The 16,385-nt window shown below is 48.3% G+C and overlaps 3 protein-coding genes across 4 annotated transcripts; 1 reads left to right on the top strand and 2 right to left on the bottom strand.

Annotated features, from left to right (window-relative positions):
- On the bottom strand, positions 1–2,087 carry LOC127343393 (small ribosomal subunit protein RACK1z). Its single transcript, XM_051369522.1, has 2 exons — positions 1,113–2,087; positions 1–328 (listed from the first exon to the last, which is right to left on the bottom strand). The coding sequence occupies exons 1-2, from the start codon at positions 1,995–1,997 to the stop codon at positions 215–217; spliced, it is 999 nt and encodes a 332-aa protein (XP_051225482.1). The 5' UTR covers positions 1,998–2,087; the 3' UTR covers positions 1–214.
- A 3,084-nt stretch (positions 2,088–5,171) lies between these two features.
- Positions 5,172–8,129, top strand: LOC127343392 (uncharacterized). 2 transcript variants are annotated; one of them, XM_051369521.1, is made up of 8 exons: positions 5,172–5,642; positions 5,915–6,206; positions 6,563–6,634; positions 6,849–6,916; positions 7,005–7,146; positions 7,217–7,297; positions 7,411–7,503; positions 7,586–8,129. In XM_051369521.1, exons 2-8 carry the CDS (start codon positions 5,970–5,972, stop codon positions 7,685–7,687), a joined length of 795 nt encoding a protein of 264 aa, XP_051225481.1. In that variant the 5' UTR covers positions 5,172–5,642; positions 5,915–5,969; the 3' UTR covers positions 7,688–8,129. The 2 variants fall into 2 exon arrangements, with proteins under 2 accessions (XP_051225481.1, XP_051225480.1); XM_051369520.2 differs by having other exon boundaries at positions 5,174–5,642; positions 5,955–6,206.
- Positions 8,130–12,140: 4,011 nt separating this feature from the next.
- Positions 12,141–13,691, bottom strand: LOC127343391 (gallate 1-beta-glucosyltransferase 84A24-like). The gene has a single exon (XM_051369519.2). The coding sequence runs from the start codon at positions 13,627–13,629 to the stop codon at positions 12,280–12,282; it is 1,350 nt and encodes a 449-aa protein (XP_051225479.1). The 5' UTR covers positions 13,630–13,691; the 3' UTR covers positions 12,141–12,279.
- Between the last annotated feature and the right edge of the window lie 2,694 nt (positions 13,692–16,385).

The following is a 16,385-nucleotide window of genomic DNA, read 5'->3' as shown; positions in this document are numbered from 1 at the left end:
TTTCATGATTCATGCGACAATATATTGAGCAACCAAAACACAGTGCAAATGAGTACCTATCCGCATTATCCATGAGAACATGACTGACAGAGGCTAAGACACAGATAGCAAATTAAGGAGAGTACCAAGGCAGACATTATGCCTTTAGACAGTCAAAACAGAAGATACCACAGCAGTTTAACTGAACAAGGGCCACTAAAACAAGATGCATAATCTAGCTCGAGTAGCTGAACCCTGAGATCTTATAGATCCTGATGGTTCCATCAGTGTAACCAGCATAGAGAGTGCTGCCATCCGCGCTCCAGCTCAAACAAGTGCAGTAGAGCAGCTGTGCAACAGGATGTAAAAATTGTAAGATGGCATTCAAATACAATCAGAATTAAATTAACATAGCCATGGGATATAAACCTAAGAAAATGACGAAGTAGATCAGTTAAGAGGTGACGGTTTTGATAATTAGACCTAGGCACGCATGAGAAAATGCATAGAAAAACAGATCATTAAAATATAATCACTGCTAACTATATTACAACCTAGATAACAGAGATGAACATAGTATATCATGTCATTGTATTTAACAAAACCAATATATATCTAGCAGAGAATTACACTGTTAGCAAGCTGAGAGAAACTTCTATGACAAAAAGCTAACAGAACATGCATCCAATACATTACAACAGGATTGCCACATTCTAAACTCAGTATATACAATAAAGCTAAAAACAATGCTCCAACAACCTACCAAGCAAGATTACAGTCTAATTACATTACTAGGCATCAGCTCCTTTTCATATCTACGGACTTTAGATCAAATGGGCACCTTAGTCGACATTTGGTTTATATGATATGAAATAACAAACTAAAACCATTAGGTTTAACGTTGAGAATCTAAGCTTAAATCTGAGGTTTGGAAGATTTTACGAAACTAGTACAGAACAAAATACTATAAAATAAATTTGAATGGCACAGCAGCTACAACAAAATGAAACAGATCTATGTTGCCACCACATGAGTAAGCTTATCATAATCAAACAGTAAATTACACAACCAACATTAGGGAACAATAGCAACGATATGGAACTATTTAGTGATGGCCGGCATGGGAAACAAACCTGTTTAGTGGAGACTGTGATCTCGGGCCTAAGGTCCTGCACAATGTGCTTTGACTCAAGATCCCAGATCTTGATGGAATCATGTGTGGCCGCGCAGAGCCAGTAGCGGTTGGGCGAGAAGCAGAGCGAGTTGATAATGGAGCCCGCGTCCAGCGAGTAGAGCTTCTTGCCCTCACCCAAATCCCAGAGCAAGGTGACTCCATCCTTACCACCAGAGGCGCAGAGCGAACCGTCTGGGCTCACTGCGACGGCACTGACGTACCCACCATGGCCGTCAAGAGTGTTGCGGAGCTTGCAGTTGGTGAGGTTCCACACCTTGACGGAGCGGTCCCACGAGCCCGAGACGATGGTTGGGGCGAAGTTGTTGGGGGAGAAACGGACGCAGGACACCCAGCCGTTGTGGCCCTCGCCGCCTCCGAGCTCGCCGCCGATGGTGTACTTGCACTCACCGAGGGTGTTCCAGAGCTTGATGGTCTTGTCGCGGGACGCGGAGACGATCTGGCGGTTGTCGATGGAGAAGGCGACGGAGAGGACGTCCTTGTCGTGGCCAACGAAGCGGCGGGTGGTGGCGCCGGTGGACAGGTCCCAGAGGCGGAGCTCGCCGTCCCAGGATCCGGAGAGCGCGAACTGGCCGTCCGAGCTGAGGACGACGTCCTGGACGAAGTGGCCGTGGCCGGTGAGGCGGCGGAAGGGGACGCCGTACTCGGAGCTGGAGTCCTGGGTGGCCTGGATGGGGTTGGTGAGGTCCCAGACCAGGAGGGACTTGTCGCGGGAGGAGGAGACGATGAAGGGCGAGTTGTCGATGGGCGTGGCGATGGCCGTCACCTGGTCGTTGTGGCCGCGCATGACGCCGGCGTACACGAGGGACTCCTGCGAGCCGGCCATGGTGGAGCGGCGGAGGGAGGAGGGCTAGGGTTTGGTGGTGGGGAGAATGCGGCGGCGCGGGCTGGAGATGAGAAGGAAAGCGGGAGAAGAGGGAGGAGGAGGCCTTTATAGTGGGGGCGGCGTAAGACGCTAGGGTTTCGGGGATGCAGGGCTTTCTGCTCAGTTCAGCGGAAATCGTGACCGTCCGATGCATCTATAGGGCTCTCTGGGCCGTTATATTTGATCGCCTTCAACATAAGAGGCCCGTCGAAAATGCAGCATCTGTCGATTGCTAAACCAGGTCCATGAGCATGGGCCTCTATTGCTGAAAACTGCTACGAAAGCAGAAAAAAAATGCTTTGATCCTCTAGTGCATGTTTGTTTGAGCTGCAGCATCTGGTGAACGATAAAAGTGGTGTTTGGCAAACTGCTTTTAGAACAGCTGGTGGACATGTAGCTGGTAAAGAATGTCTGAAATACCATGTATACCGATGATGATGTTTAAGTACTAATGTAACATGATTTAGCTGATTATGTGATATACTAGCTCAAATAATAGGCTTAACACTTTTTTTAGGTAAATAAGTAATATTTCCAGAATTTATTTTCATGGTGAAGAAACACATTACTAGTATTAGTCTTAAATCATACAAATCTCACATATCTAAAAATACACACATAACAACACGTAAATTAGCAGCAACGGGAGGAAGGCCAATTATCTGATTTCATATACCAATATCACATATCAGATTTCATACAACAAGCAGGTGCAAATACAAAGGAGATGTGGTGGATGGAGGTCGGACAGAGCCCGGGACATGTCACCGGCAGCTTGATGGAGGTTGTAGTGGCCGGGGGAAGGGGATGGCGATGGATGGGGAGGAGGTCGTGGTCAACGGCGTTGGCTGTCGGCAACAAGGTCGGGGAGAACCTCCGGGTGGGACGGTCAAGGGAGAGGAGCTCCGGGAGGACCGGCCGGTGATGGGATTGGGAGGAAGGGCAGGCCGGCGGCGGGGTTGGGAGAGCCGGTCGGCGGCGTACGATGGAGAGGCCGACAGTGCGAAAATCCTGGCCGCCTCTCGCATGCGGGTCGGGACTCGGTAGCAGGAAATGGATGTGAGGTGGAATTGGGGCCGATTCATTTTTTCTAGGCGGTGGCATTTGGCCGTACATAACTGCAACTTCAGGGGCAATAGCATATGCCGATTCGGATTTAAGGGAGAAGCTGCGCAGACCTTTTAAGCGCTTAAAGAAGCTCATATCTAAAAATTAGGTTTTTGTCTGGGCTTGTGCTTCTAAGGACCCAAAAGCAGTAGAAGCTCAAGCTCTAGCCCAAACAAACAGGCCCTAGAGAGGGCAATAAATTATTTGCTTCTATGCTTCTTTAAAAGATTTTCTATTATTTTGACCATGATTAGAAAGTCCGATTATTGGAGATTCAAGTTAAGAATTATGTCATGTCATGTTATAGGCTGGTCGCAAAAGGTACAACATTGTTTTACTATGAACTACATTTTTCGAAGATGGATGATAAAGGTTTTTTTTTCTTTAACAAGGAAGGGTCCCGAAGGACTTGGAACTCCACTAAATAATGCAGCGGAGCTACAAATATTATTGATAACATAATATAAGAGGAACAAGACACACTCTGGCCTGGTCTGGGCAGGGGGCGTTCTTATTGATGACATAACATAAGACGTAGCATTTTTGCAAGGCGTATAATGGTATGGGTAATTATTTCTTCTTTCCGGCTGGTCAGCCATCCTTAAATTGCTTCAAGCCAAACAAGCTTAACCTTGAAATTTTTTGGAGATGAGTTTTTTGATAAGTTATAATTTGTTGATATAAGTATTCTACCAATTCTATTAAGTGTAGGCTAGGATGTTACGCGATACTGGTCAACCGCAAAGCAGATATGATATTGTTGATATCTGAGGGTATGAATCATCTGACATCCTTTTTGGATTATCCAAGGTCCTCAAACTAAATTATCCCATATAGCTAGCATAACTTTAAATGCCTAGACGGCCAACTTAGTCCATCGACACACATTTGTAAGCTTCTTCTGCTCACTATGGAATATTATATTATCAGTATTGCGCATCCACCTTATTATGGAGTATTAGTTTGGCTTAATATTATTGTATTGGATATATATATTGTGATGTATGAACAGGTGCACAATTTTGGCCAAAGTTTAGTGTTCCACGCTTGGATAGATACTTTATTCATGTTATTTGCATAAAGGAAAAAAAATTGTATGAATATTTGTTTGAAGAAAATTGTTCCTTTGTGTAGGAGTCCTTGATATTTTGACTACAAATTTGCGGTCACATATATAACAAATTTAAGTGAGAAATGTGTCTAACTCACTTAATTAGAAAGTGGATGTATAACCCCAACCACTCAGGTTTAAATCCGAAGGAACGCAGAATTAGGTTTTTATTATTTTTAGAAAGTCATTGTAGAGGCTTCTCCTAGATTATTATTCCTTTCGGGGAAAAAAATACCACATTTAAGTCGGCATTCAACCGCGATCTGCTCACCTTGAAATGTGCTGACAACATATTGCGGCTAGATCTGACTGGATCGGTTTACAACTTACATTACTTTCCCTGTTTCCTGAAGAATAGAAAAGAGAGAGAGAACTGTAAAATAGAAATCAAATTTGAGGATGCAGCTAGAACAAGTTTAGCCTGTCCGTGAATGAAAAGAGCCACATGAAACGAAACGTGCTGCCCGTCCACCTCATGCGGGGACGGCTCATCGCAGAGAGCCAGACGAGCGTTCAATTAGTACAGCGACGGAGCCCTAATCCAAATCCCCAACACCTTCCAGGTGTCAGCCTCTCCACTCCAATCAGATAACCTATCATGGTACGGCAGAATGCCACGGAAACTTGACGTTTCGCAAAAACTGTCCGTGGATGATTGCACCCGGTCGGGTAACTCAACAGTTACCAGGATGATGAATGGGATCGCCCATGAAAATTGGTGGCTTTGGCAGGAAAAGAGGATCAGTTTCCCAACGATCATCCCAACTGCCAAGCGCTTTGTGGAGAATCTGCACGTTGGGTTGGGTCGGCTAGCTCCTTTTTCTATTTGATTTGAGGAAACAAATGCTGTCACAATTTTCTTCTTCATATAATCAACAGGGAAAGACCATCACATACTACATCACAAGATAAAAAAACATTTCACATAGTGCAAGGCTAAAACTGTTACTGTAGTGATAATTAAACGTGTACGTAGTATCCAATACAGTTAGTAGTAGCACGAATCGCGAGGTGGCGGATGATTCTTCAGCAACAAGAAGGGCGGTAGCAGAGGAGGGCCACCTAATCAATCGATCGATCTCTTGCTTCTCTGGATGTTTGGGATCTCCAAGTCCCGCCTTGCAAGCGTCCTAATCTTCTGTTGTTGCTTCTCTAAGACCCTCCTTCCGCTTGTTGCTGCTCTGTTGTTGGCCTGCCTCTCCTACTCGTATCTTCTTTTCCTCCTGCTCCCCTTGGCCTGCATATCATATCATCTCCTCCTTCGTTCGTGAAGAAAGCAGAGATCCTTCGGGCGACCTGCGTGCGTGCTATGTCTCAGCTCATTCTCATGGTGTAAAAAGCTCCTGCCTTTTCCTGCCCCGCACGGCCTTCGTCTCCTTTGCCTCCAGGTAAGTAACATGTAATCCAAATAGCCTTTTTTCCATATCTCCATGCATGGGCACATGGCTCTTTTTAGCTCCTTTTTATCACCAAGGATGTTTGGTGAAGAGATTGCTGAAAGCAGCCACTTTTATGCCGTCTCGTGTGATATGATGTTCGTGGTCTAATTCTTGTCATATGGTGCAAATCAACATGGATAATAGATTTCGTGGCGCCTGTTCCGAATATTCTTTCAGCTATCGTGTCCGCGAAAATAATCAGAGCTGCCTATGTTGTCCAGGGCTTTGTTTTGATCCAATCTTCGCCGTCTTCATCTGCAGACGATCGACTCAAGGATGGCGGACCACTTCGCCCTGATGACGGGGCGGATGATCACGGAGGCGACGCTTCAGTCAGCCATTCATCAGGCCTTCGACGTTCCTTCCGGGAAGGCTGATTGTGATCATCATGATCATTCTGTTTTTGAGGACGGGAGGATCAAGAGTGGCGTCGTGGTGGAATGCAGAATCTGCCAAGAAGAAGGTGATGAAGCTTACATGGAGACCCCTTGCTCCTGCAAGGGTAGCCTCAAGGCAAGGTTTTATGTTCCTCTTCCAGCTTGATAATTAAGTACTATTCGAAGTCTGAACCTCAGAATAACCTCAAGCTCAGAACCCGCTTACTCGTAACCGCATCTTCAACCATGGAAGGGAGCTCGCTTTCGTATTAGATTCTTTCATTCAAGATGCCACTTGGAACAAACTTTCTGTTTTCCATATCACTGTCAGCGAATTCCTCCATCCTTTGTTGCTGTCGCGAGGGTGTGATCCCTGGTGTTGATTGCATCATGATTTTCACATAGATTCGACTACCCTTTTATTTTTCTAGAAAATGCCTATTTAGTCATTCCAAATTTCCAATACTTGAATTAGTTTGTTGCTGCCTGCAGTACGCTCACCACATATGCATCCAGAGGTGGTGTAACGAGAAGGGAGACACCATATGTGAGATATGCTTACAGGTGAGCACTTCTGAAACTGCCTTACCATAACAAATCATTCTCAACTGATACAAAAAAAGAAGTGGCTGAATTCAGCTTGCCCGTTTCTTCCTAGTAAATCAGTTTTCAGTTCAGATCTATACCACGAGAGACGATGAAAAAACCATCATCAGTCTTTCCAAAAGACAGTGCATGGTTTGTTGACTAATTTGCTGTCTATGCTCCTATGGCGCAGCAATTTACACCAAACTACAGTGCCCCTTTGAAGTTGTTTCGGATCGGAAGAAACCAAATTATCTTCAGGTGTCATTTTGGTGCTTAAGATCCATGGTAACATTCTGGTACGAGAAGGGGTTATATCTCATACAGCCTAGCCCTCTTTTCACTGTAGGAGAACTGGAGAAACACCAGAGAACCTCAATGCTGAAGAAAACATTTCGCAAACGGCTGGTCATGCTGCTGGCACATCAAGCTTTGACTCTCAAGGTTCCAATCCGAAAGGTGCCACCTACTGCCGTGTAATTGCCATAGCTGTAAGTGCTGCAGAACGTAAAACCTTCCATCTGGCCACGAGTAGTCAACTAATCTACATGTTACTTTCAGTTGATGGCTCTGCTAGTGCTCCGTGACGCGATTTCGCTTCTCCTCGGCGGTCCTGAGGTGTACTCCATGGCACTGATCACGGTAAGAGACTGAATCCGGTAACCCGACAAAACCTTTCTATAACTTTATTGTACTGAATGCGGTTCATGGGCAACCAAATTACCTGGCTGATACGAATTACGTTGATGAGACAGCTGCTGATGTTGAGAACAGCCGGAATTGTCATACCAATCTACATCATCTTGATATCAGTTGTCACATTGCTCCATCGGTACAATCAACACCAGGTATGTCAAACACATGTACATTCATTCCTAGAAAAATCGTCACTTTCATTCAGAATGTAAAGCTTTTATGATAATGCAACAGGGTGTTCATGACGTGACGCCAGTTTCAGAGCCAGGACGAGCAGAGGGCTTACAGAGCCTGCAGTCGATGCCAACACAACAACATGTTATCAGCATCCAGTAGGAAGCTGCGGAAGGAAAACTGTGGTTAGGTTCTGTAAATATCTGTCTCATTGGATGAAGTTGGCGAGATCTATGCTGGTTGTCATAGGATGCAGAGGATGCAAAACCATTGCAAGTGTAGAGTTGTTTCGTAGAATCTTTCTACACAAGGCATACTAAAACAGATCCACCTAAGTTCACAAGTCATTAAGATGAAGTGGGCATGTGTATATAAAAATTAGGAGAACCTAGGCAAGTGGAGTGAAATGTACAGGCCCCCCCACATTCCTGGGAAAGAGAAAATTGTACCCAACTACAGAAGATAACAATCACTCAAACGTCTGCATTTTCTTTGAAAAGAGTAGGGAACTGAATCTGCAGCTCTGTAAAGAAAAACGTGCAAACCTTCACGCTTACATCAGTGTCTCTTTGCTTACACTACAAAATGATTTTGCTTCAGAAGTGTTCTCTTATTCTCTGTCATTGCGAACTAGAAAGAACAGCAACTCTGGGCTACAATAATAACAATCGAGGATAAATTAAGCTATAACATAGAGAGCAAAACAACAAGGCTAGTTTATACGAGAAAGCCATACGCATCAATCGATGCAGAGGCCGGGACTTTCCCCTTTTCGAAAAAAAAAAAGTTTACACGAGAAAGTACTACCAAGTTCAACCAAGTTTGATACGGATTCCCAATACTACGATAGAACCATGAAGTAAAGAACACTATAAAGATAACAATGTTAACACAACGTGGGAGTATATGTTATGACCGGCCTGTCATACACTAGGAGGGGGCAGAACCGTGGGCCCAATTAGGGGCTTAGCCCATTTATTTTTATCTCTTTTCAGTTCATAAATACTAGTTGTAATCAGACGTGATCAATCAAGCAATAATCGTATTATTATTGCCGACTCCCAAAGGAGTCGGTCTCTCTCCTAACCCTAGCCGCTGTGCCGCCTTGCCCGTCGCCACGGCGCCCTGCCGCCGCCGTCCTCCTCCTCGGCCGCGTACACCCTCCTCCTTCCCCTACAATCTACGCCCTAGACACGGTAGAACCCCAACTCCTACCAACTTGGTATCAGATAGCTCTCGTTCGATCATGTCGTCGCCACCGCCCGCGTCTACCACGCCAGCCGGCCCGCTGCCCGCCTCTACGGCCGCCGCCACCACCACCGCCGCCGCCATCACGCCGCCTTCCGCCCCGCCGCCGACTCCTGTCGTCTACACCCCCGAGCAGATGAGCGGGGCCAACAATGACCTCGTCACCGCCGTCCATGGGATCCGGCTCTACCTGATCGGTTCCCAGGGGTCGTCGGCGCCGCCGCAGCCGCCCGCCGCCACCGCCCGGTGCCGATCGTGCGCTCGGATACCGGCGTCTCGGCGTGCAGCTGCTGCCGCCCCCGCCACCTGCCCTGCCCTGGCCGCCGTGGCTGCCGCCCCTCACCACAGGGCCGGCCTCCACCGCCACGAGCGACATCCCTATTCAGCAAGCCCACTTCCCCCGTTGCCATCACCGCTACCGGATTGGATCACCGAGTCGTCGTCGCCCCCACCGGTCTACTCGACAGCCGGGGATCCACCGATGCCCACCCTCCCGGACGCCACAACCGTGGGGTTCGCGGGACCCTACGCCGGCCGCGCCGCGCCATACGGCCATGGCGGCGCTGCCCCGACACCGCCACGCTTCACCAAGCTCGACTTCGCCACCTTCGACGGCTCGGAGGACCCCCTCAACTGGCTCAACCAGTGAATTAGCCCTTCTACTAGCCCATGTGAATTGCCTACCCGAGAGCACAATTTCTCTAAGGTTCAAATTTTCAATAATGGCATTAAACATAAAGGGCCATCATAAAGGGCCATCTAGGGTTAAAACTATCATTGCTCTTCTCCTCTGGTCTGCGAAGAATATTAAAATCTCTGGCTAACAAAATTGGTTGGGTCTCATTATCACACAATCTCACCAATTCTGATAAAAATCCGGTTTTCTTGAGTCTTGCAGATACAAGAATCCATTCAAAACCATCGTGTTTAGAACGGAGATATAACTTCACACAGAAGTCACCATTATCCACATTCTTAACCATAAGAGTTGTAGTATTAATGCCAATTAAAATCCCCCCCCCCCCCCCGACCTCTCGCAAGGTGGAAGACAAAACCAACCCAAGTCAGCTGTACCGACAAGGCTACTAAAAAAAGTTCTTCAAAAATTTGAACGGCCCGTCTCTAACAAAGCAATGAAATCTAGATGGTGTTCCCAGATAGCCTCCTTCACAAACAGGTGCTTCTCAGGATCCTTAAAACCCTCACTATTCCATGACATACCTCTTAATCCCGCCATTTTAAGAATAGACTTTTTTAAACCTTACTCTATTACTCCTCCGCAAATTAGTCTTATCATAAGACTTTTTTTTCTGTCTTTTATAAGCATTATTCAGTATAGGTACATCTATTATAGGTTCATCGATCATATCCTCTTCATCAACTCGAAATATGTGTGAGAACTCGATTCTCAAACTACCAGAAAAGATTGTTGTTTTTGAGTTTCACAAATTTGTGAAAAAACATTGACACGTAAATATAGATTTGATGCATGTGTGCGCCAATTTTCAATCAAAAAAATACGTACATATGTGACCTCCACGAAAAAAATGAAATATGCAACATGTATGGTGAAATGTTTTAACTTGAGGTACTTTGTCCTTTTTCGTAAGTTACATAAATTTAAGTTTGAAACTTGGCCAGCACATACCTGCATACATTCTATACATATAAAATTTTATTTCATTTTTTTAAAAAAATATTTATTTTAGTTTACTATTCATGTGGGATCAAAAGTCAGAGATTTGGTGCACATGGGCACGAGTGATCCCTCTTTTAAAAAGTAATTAAAATTATATTTCTAAGTTTCAGAAAAATCTAAAAATAAATCATGATGTAGTTAGTACTGTATCCCACAAGCGTGTAAACTTCAACTGAAAATAATTTGTATTTTGGGCCATATAAAAATAACAAATATGTGGATCTAAATTTAGTGATTCAAATCTTCAAGAAAATCAGACATTGTCATTTTTGCGTAGCTCAAAAAACAAAACATTTGTAATTACAAATTTGTACATTAGTGCGATACATCATCAGCTCCTTTTAGAATTTTTGTACATAACTTTTTAAAAGAAATAAATAAATTTTCGATATTTTTAGTAGGATGAGAGCACTGGTGCCCATGACCCAAAATGATTTTTCGGATCAAAAGTACCTATACTCTGCCCTTAAAGAAGTAGTACCTACATACTGGTTGGTTGGTTGCCCAAAAGGGTTAGAGCATTTCCAGCCGCGTCCCCCAAAGCGACCCCAAATGGCGCCAGATCGAGTGTTTGGGGGACGTGTTTTCTTCGTGCCGCGTTTGGGGGACATCGCTCCCCAGCCGCGTCCCCTAAACGCGCCCCCCACAAACATTAAAATAATGCATCTGCTTTTTTGTATTTTTAATTGCAATATAGAGAAGAAATTTGTAGGTACGGTGAAGACTTCGAAAAATATGAACTAATTTTCAAAGTAGTGCAACATAAACAAATTACATATAAAACTTCGAAAAAAATGAACTATTTTTTTATACTAGTTCTTCTTTGATGGCCCCGCCTCGTCGTTCTCACGGTGGCGCTTCCTGCTCGTCACGATGGCGTTGGAGGAACTTGTGTCCCCCTTGTCATCGACGGTGCTCGCCGGCTGCGCCTTCGCCTTCGCCCGGGCCCTTGCCTCCTTCTTTGCCGCTGCCGCCTCCTCAGCCTCTTCCTCCTCAGCCTCTTACTCCTCCTCCTCGTCGGCCCCACAATCCTCCTCCTGGCTGTCCATTGGCGGGGAAGTAGAGCTGCTAGGTGTTGCAACTCTGTCCCACCAATGGCGCCATCCCGGTGGCTTCCCCTCGCTGTCGGTGTCCGATGACAAAGAGAGGTTGCTCATGGTGAGAGAGAAGAGGAGAGATGAATGGCGCTGGTCGGTTGTAGATCGGAAAGCGCATACGTAGGGCTCTTATTAAGCGCGGATGAATGGCAACGTGGATATCGAAGAGAGTTGCGGTTGCTCGTCCGCGGAGTTCGCGCTCTATTCCGACGGTTCACGCGTCGATCAACGCGGTTGCCACTGCGATGGTTCCCCTTCCCGGCAACCGCACCGTTGCTAGGTAGGCGACGGTTGAGCGTCCATTCGTGAGTCGCTAACGCGTCGGTCCCGCCACTTCTCGTCTCGCTTATCGATGTATCCGGCATGCCCAACCCCTGTGAACCGGGCTCGGGCCGCCAGACACCGTATTGGACCGCGCAAGACGGAAATGACATTTGGAACGCGTGACTCGGAACGAAAAAAATATCTGGCGTGCCCTAAATACCTTCGGGGAACGCGACTGGATATGCTCTTTATCCTCTTATATACTAGGACTAGGAAATGAGTGCACAATCATGGGGAAAATAGGACAATACGAAGGCCAACCCAAATCATCATTTTCCTTATGGAAAGGTACAAACCGTCCATTGTCACACTATAGATTATTTTTACTCGTCATGCCCACAAGGCCAGCCTAGTCAACTTCAAAGTCGCAGTATGGCTCGACCTAGTCAACCACCCCCGGACCTAGCTAGTTCACTTATCTGATCAACAAAAGCCTGGACGCCGTTATCCGACGAGCCGCCGTCGGCCAACGCCGCACGCGCCCTCTTCTTCAAGCTGGCCGCTCGTAGTCCGAACCCCTCCGCCTCCGGCCCGCCCATGACCTCCTCGATGGACCGACGGAGCGACTCCCTTGACACCGGCGTCGGGCTACGGACGCCGACCCGGTACACGTCCACGAGGAACTTGGCGTTGATGCGCTGGTCGGACCACCTCGTGCACGCGACGATCGGCACGCCAGCGGCGAGCGCCTCCGTGGTGGAGTTCCAGCCGCAGTGCGTCACGAAGCACCCGACCGCGCCGTGCGCGAGCACCCGCGCCTGCCTGCACCACGCCACGACCTTGCCTCTGCCGCGGGAGGTGGCCGCCGCGAGGGTGTCCTTGGAGAGGAGCGCGCGGTTCTCGTCGCGCAGCACCCACAGGAAGGGCCGGTCGACGCTGGCCAGCGCCTCCGCTATCTCGGCCGTCTCCTCGTCGCCGGTCTTCACGAGGCTCCCGAACGCGACCAACACAACCGACCGCGGCGGCTGCGCGTCGAGCCACGCGATGCAGCCGTCGGCCTCGGCGGTTTCCGGCTCGAGGAGCGGGCCGACGGGTATGACCGGCACGTGCTCGCTGAGCGCCGCGATGGTCTCGTGCTCCAGCGCGTCGAAGGTGTTGACGAGAAGCCATGACACCTTCTCGCGGACGCTGCCGAGGTCCGTGACGACCATCTGGCGCCACATGTCCTGGCTGGAGGTGTAGATCAGGAGGGGGCGGAGCTCGTCGATCGCCAGGGAAGGGAGCCCGGGGATGGCCACGGAGCCGGACGCGTCGTCCGTGTCGGGGAAGGGCGCGAGCGCGTGCAGGTAGTGGTAGTACACGGAGAGCAGGGCGCAGGACTGGATCCACAGCATGGCGCGCGGGAGGCCCATGTCGGCGGCCACGGGGAGCGCCCACGGGACGAAGGCGTTGGCCACCACGCACGTCACCGGCCGCCCGGCAGCCGCCTCCCGGCGGATGAGCGCCTCCAGCGCCGCCGGTCCGGCGGCCGACAGGTGGCGCGCCATGTCGTTGGCGTCGACGAACCGGGGATCGTCGGGTTCCCACAGGTCGCCGCCGCGCAGGCACTCGACGCGGAACCCGTCGACGCCGGAGACCTCGTCGAGGCGGATGCCTGCGCGGAGAGCGGTGGTGAAGGTGACCAGCACGCCCTTGGCGGCGAGGCGTCGGCCGAGGCGCATGAGGGGGTTGACGTGGCTCTGGAACGGGGTGGCGACGAGGAGGACGTGAGGCTGCACCGGCGTCGTCGTCGGCATCGTGGCGGCGGCCGTGGCCGTGGTAGCTGTCTTCGACAGTCTTAAGTACGGCTGGATACAGGCGATCTGCTGGCGCAAGCGTAATATGTTGGTGCAGTTGCGGAGTAGCAAAATGTGGCGGCTTCTGCACTATCCGACAGGATAGCAAGAAATTTCTTCGTGAGATAAACGAGAAAGGAAGATATTTAATACTCGCCCACAAATTTATCTCAGCTTTTCTATCGTACCACTGAACTTTGGTCGTCAATGGTGATGCCACTCTCTCCTAATATCAATGGATTAAAAATCATGTTGTATCTGGATACGTTTTTACCCATGTAGGTAGACGTCTCGATCTCGTGATATCCTGTATACGGCTGGCGGACCTTCGCTTCAAAATTTAAGCCGGGGCTGGAGGTCAGGGCTCATTTAATTTTGTCTATATATGATGTTCAAGAGGTGTAATGTGGACCCTGTATGTGTTTCCAAATGCAGGCACAATTCACTGCAGCATGCACCCACATTTATAATTTGATAGTACTCCCTCCGTTTCTGGGTTTAGTCAAAGTTTAATCTATACCTAATAATAAAGGAGCTAAGGTTTCTGCCAGAATTTTCGTCCAACTTTTCGTTGGACGGTTTTACCCTCCCACCAAATCCCATATTACAGCAAAGTGCCATCGTGGTACCGATTCGTTTGGTTCTTTTCTTTTCTTCGTCAACCGTTCTCCACCGCGTCCAGGACGAGGCGGCGGTGAATTTCACGGGGGCGCGCGAGGACGAAATAGAGGCCGGCCGCGGGGAGCGGTGCTGGCGGCGCTCGGCCTACGGGCGCGAGGAACAGCGGGACGGCAGGGCGTCCAAGCACCACGCGAGCAGCGACGAGTTGCTGCAGGAGACGGACGCGACCGTTGACGAGCAGAGGTCGGGGAGGAGACGAGGCGGTCGGGCGACGGGAAGAGGGCGGTCGCAGAACTTGAGGCGGCGGATGGTGAGGCCGATGGCGAGCACGAGCCAGAGGAGAAGGGGCGCGCAGTCGGGTGGCCCTCGAGTCGCAGCAGCGGTGCGGCCTGTGAGGGGAGAGGCGCTAGGGCGCGGGCGGAGTTCGCCAGCGGCTGCCTCGACCATCAGCCAGATCCGCAGCCTCGAACCGGGTGCCAACGCCCTAGCCTCGGTCACCCTCGCGTCTCCAACACGAGCACGGGTTGTGTTCTTCGATCTCCTCATACAGAGGACTTCTGCCCCTCGACCGAAATCGAAATCCAGCGCGAAGTCCCGCCGGAATTTCTGCACAAGATCAAGATGGATATTGCCACGGCCGAAGTTCCGCCCCAGCTCGACATTGCCGACACTGAGAAGGAATTTGGGGATGGGCGGGCGACCTTGGCGAAGCTGAGAGGGGGCCTTTTGCTTCCGGTGCGTTATGGAGCCGAGGTGATCGATCTGCTGCTAATTCATGCTGCCGGTAGCTTTGTTGTCTGGCCATGGATAGGGTAGGGGAGTTGAACTAGCACCTGCACGGCAGGTCAATGAAAGTATGGAACTATGCAAGGGCTCTCATCACTTGGTTTTTTCAGGCTTCGCGTGTGGAGCTGCGCGGAAGGTGTTCGATTATATGCCCCTTTGATATATGTCGTGGAATGGTCTGCAAGAGTTTCTCAGCATGAAGTCTTGTTAAACAGGATCACGGATGCAGGAGTTTCTGAGTATGATGGCCGGTGAGGTTCGGCCTGTCGAGTGAGTTCAGCTTCGCCACTGTCCTAACTGCAATGCAGTACACTATCTTATTCTGAAATCTGGGTATCACTAGAATCTTTTTCTATGCAGTTTTTTTTACTGAATGTGAACTGGAGATGTGGTCACGTTCACTTGCCTAGGAAGAATCAAGAATCTCTTCGATGCAATCATAAATAATGATGTTGTATAGTGGACTCCTGTGATTTCTGTGTTTATTCCGTATAGAAACTAATGAAGTGCCATATCATGTCTTCATCTATGCAAAATGTGTGTGCTGCTTGTGCAGCCCATACACATCGCATCAAGTTTTTTTCCCACTTTGTTGTATATGAGCTGAATCCTAAACGGAATAATACGAGGTTCCTTTTCAGACGGGATTTTGGTAATGTAATTTGTTTTGAGAAAAGTCCAGTTTACCACCCTAAATTTGTCCTAAAGTTCAGTTTACAACACTTAACTCTGATTTGTTTTAAGTTTCAACCCTAAATTTTAAAAACCGTTTGGAATACACCACTTTCACCGTCCCTAACTGGTTTAAGCCAATTTTATATACACATCAGCCGGGTTTATCATGTATTTTAACTAAACATACTCAGTACATGTATTGAGATCTCACATGTGAGATATACAAGAAAGAAATATGTTGTCGCTGACTGAGAACATACAAACGCGCATTCGTTGATTTTGGTATACCAGTCCTAGCATGCATGTATGAGGAGGTACATACAAATATGGTTATATTTTAACTCGGGCGTTGATTTATCGTACATGAAAAAGGCGAGGTTGCAATAAAAACAATGAAAGGGGTGTGTTCTGAATAGTTTCTAAAGTTTGAGGTTGAAACTTGAAACAAATAAAAATTCAGGGTTGCAAACTAAACCTTGAGACAAGTTTGAGGGGGTAAAGTGGACTTCTCTCATTTGTTTTCACTTTTTTATAATGTATTTTTATCAAATAAAAGCTAATAAAATTAATATACTATATGAAAAAGGTAAACCCGCTCTCAGCTTCCTGCTAGCGGACTCCTGCACTCCTCACAG

Source organism: Lolium perenne, chromosome 3 (genome assembly GCF_019359855.2).
Source record: "Lolium perenne isolate Kyuss_39 chromosome 3, Kyuss_2.0, whole genome shotgun sequence".
Lineage (NCBI taxonomy): Eukaryota > Viridiplantae > Streptophyta > Magnoliopsida > Poales > Poaceae > Lolium > Lolium perenne.
The sequence above is the reverse complement of the archived record's forward strand: the minus strand, read 5'-3'. Positions and strand labels throughout refer to the sequence as shown.

Coding starts and splice junctions, on each gene's coding strand:
- LOC127343392 (XM_051369521.1), top strand. CDS start 5,970: ATGGCGGACCACTTCGCCCTGATGACGGGGCGGATGATCACGGAGGCG. Junction 6,635..6,848: donor TATGTGAGATATGCTTACAG/GTGAGCACTTCT, acceptor CCTATGGCGCAG/CAATTTACACCAAACTACAG. Junction 7,147..7,216: donor GCCGTGTAATTGCCATAGCT/GTAAGTGCTGCA, acceptor TGTTACTTTCAG/TTGATGGCTCTGCTAGTGCT.
- LOC127343391 (XM_051369519.2), bottom strand. CDS start 13,629: ATGCCGACGACGACGCCGGTGCAGCCTCACGTCCTCCTCGTCGCCACC.
- LOC127343393 (XM_051369522.1), bottom strand. CDS start 1,997: ATGGCCGGCTCGCAGGAGTCCCTCGTGTACGCCGGCGTCATGCGCGGC. Junction 329..1,112: donor TCACAGTCTCCACTAAACAG/GTTTGTTTCCCA, acceptor CCTGTTGCACAG/CTGCTCTACTGCACTTGTTT.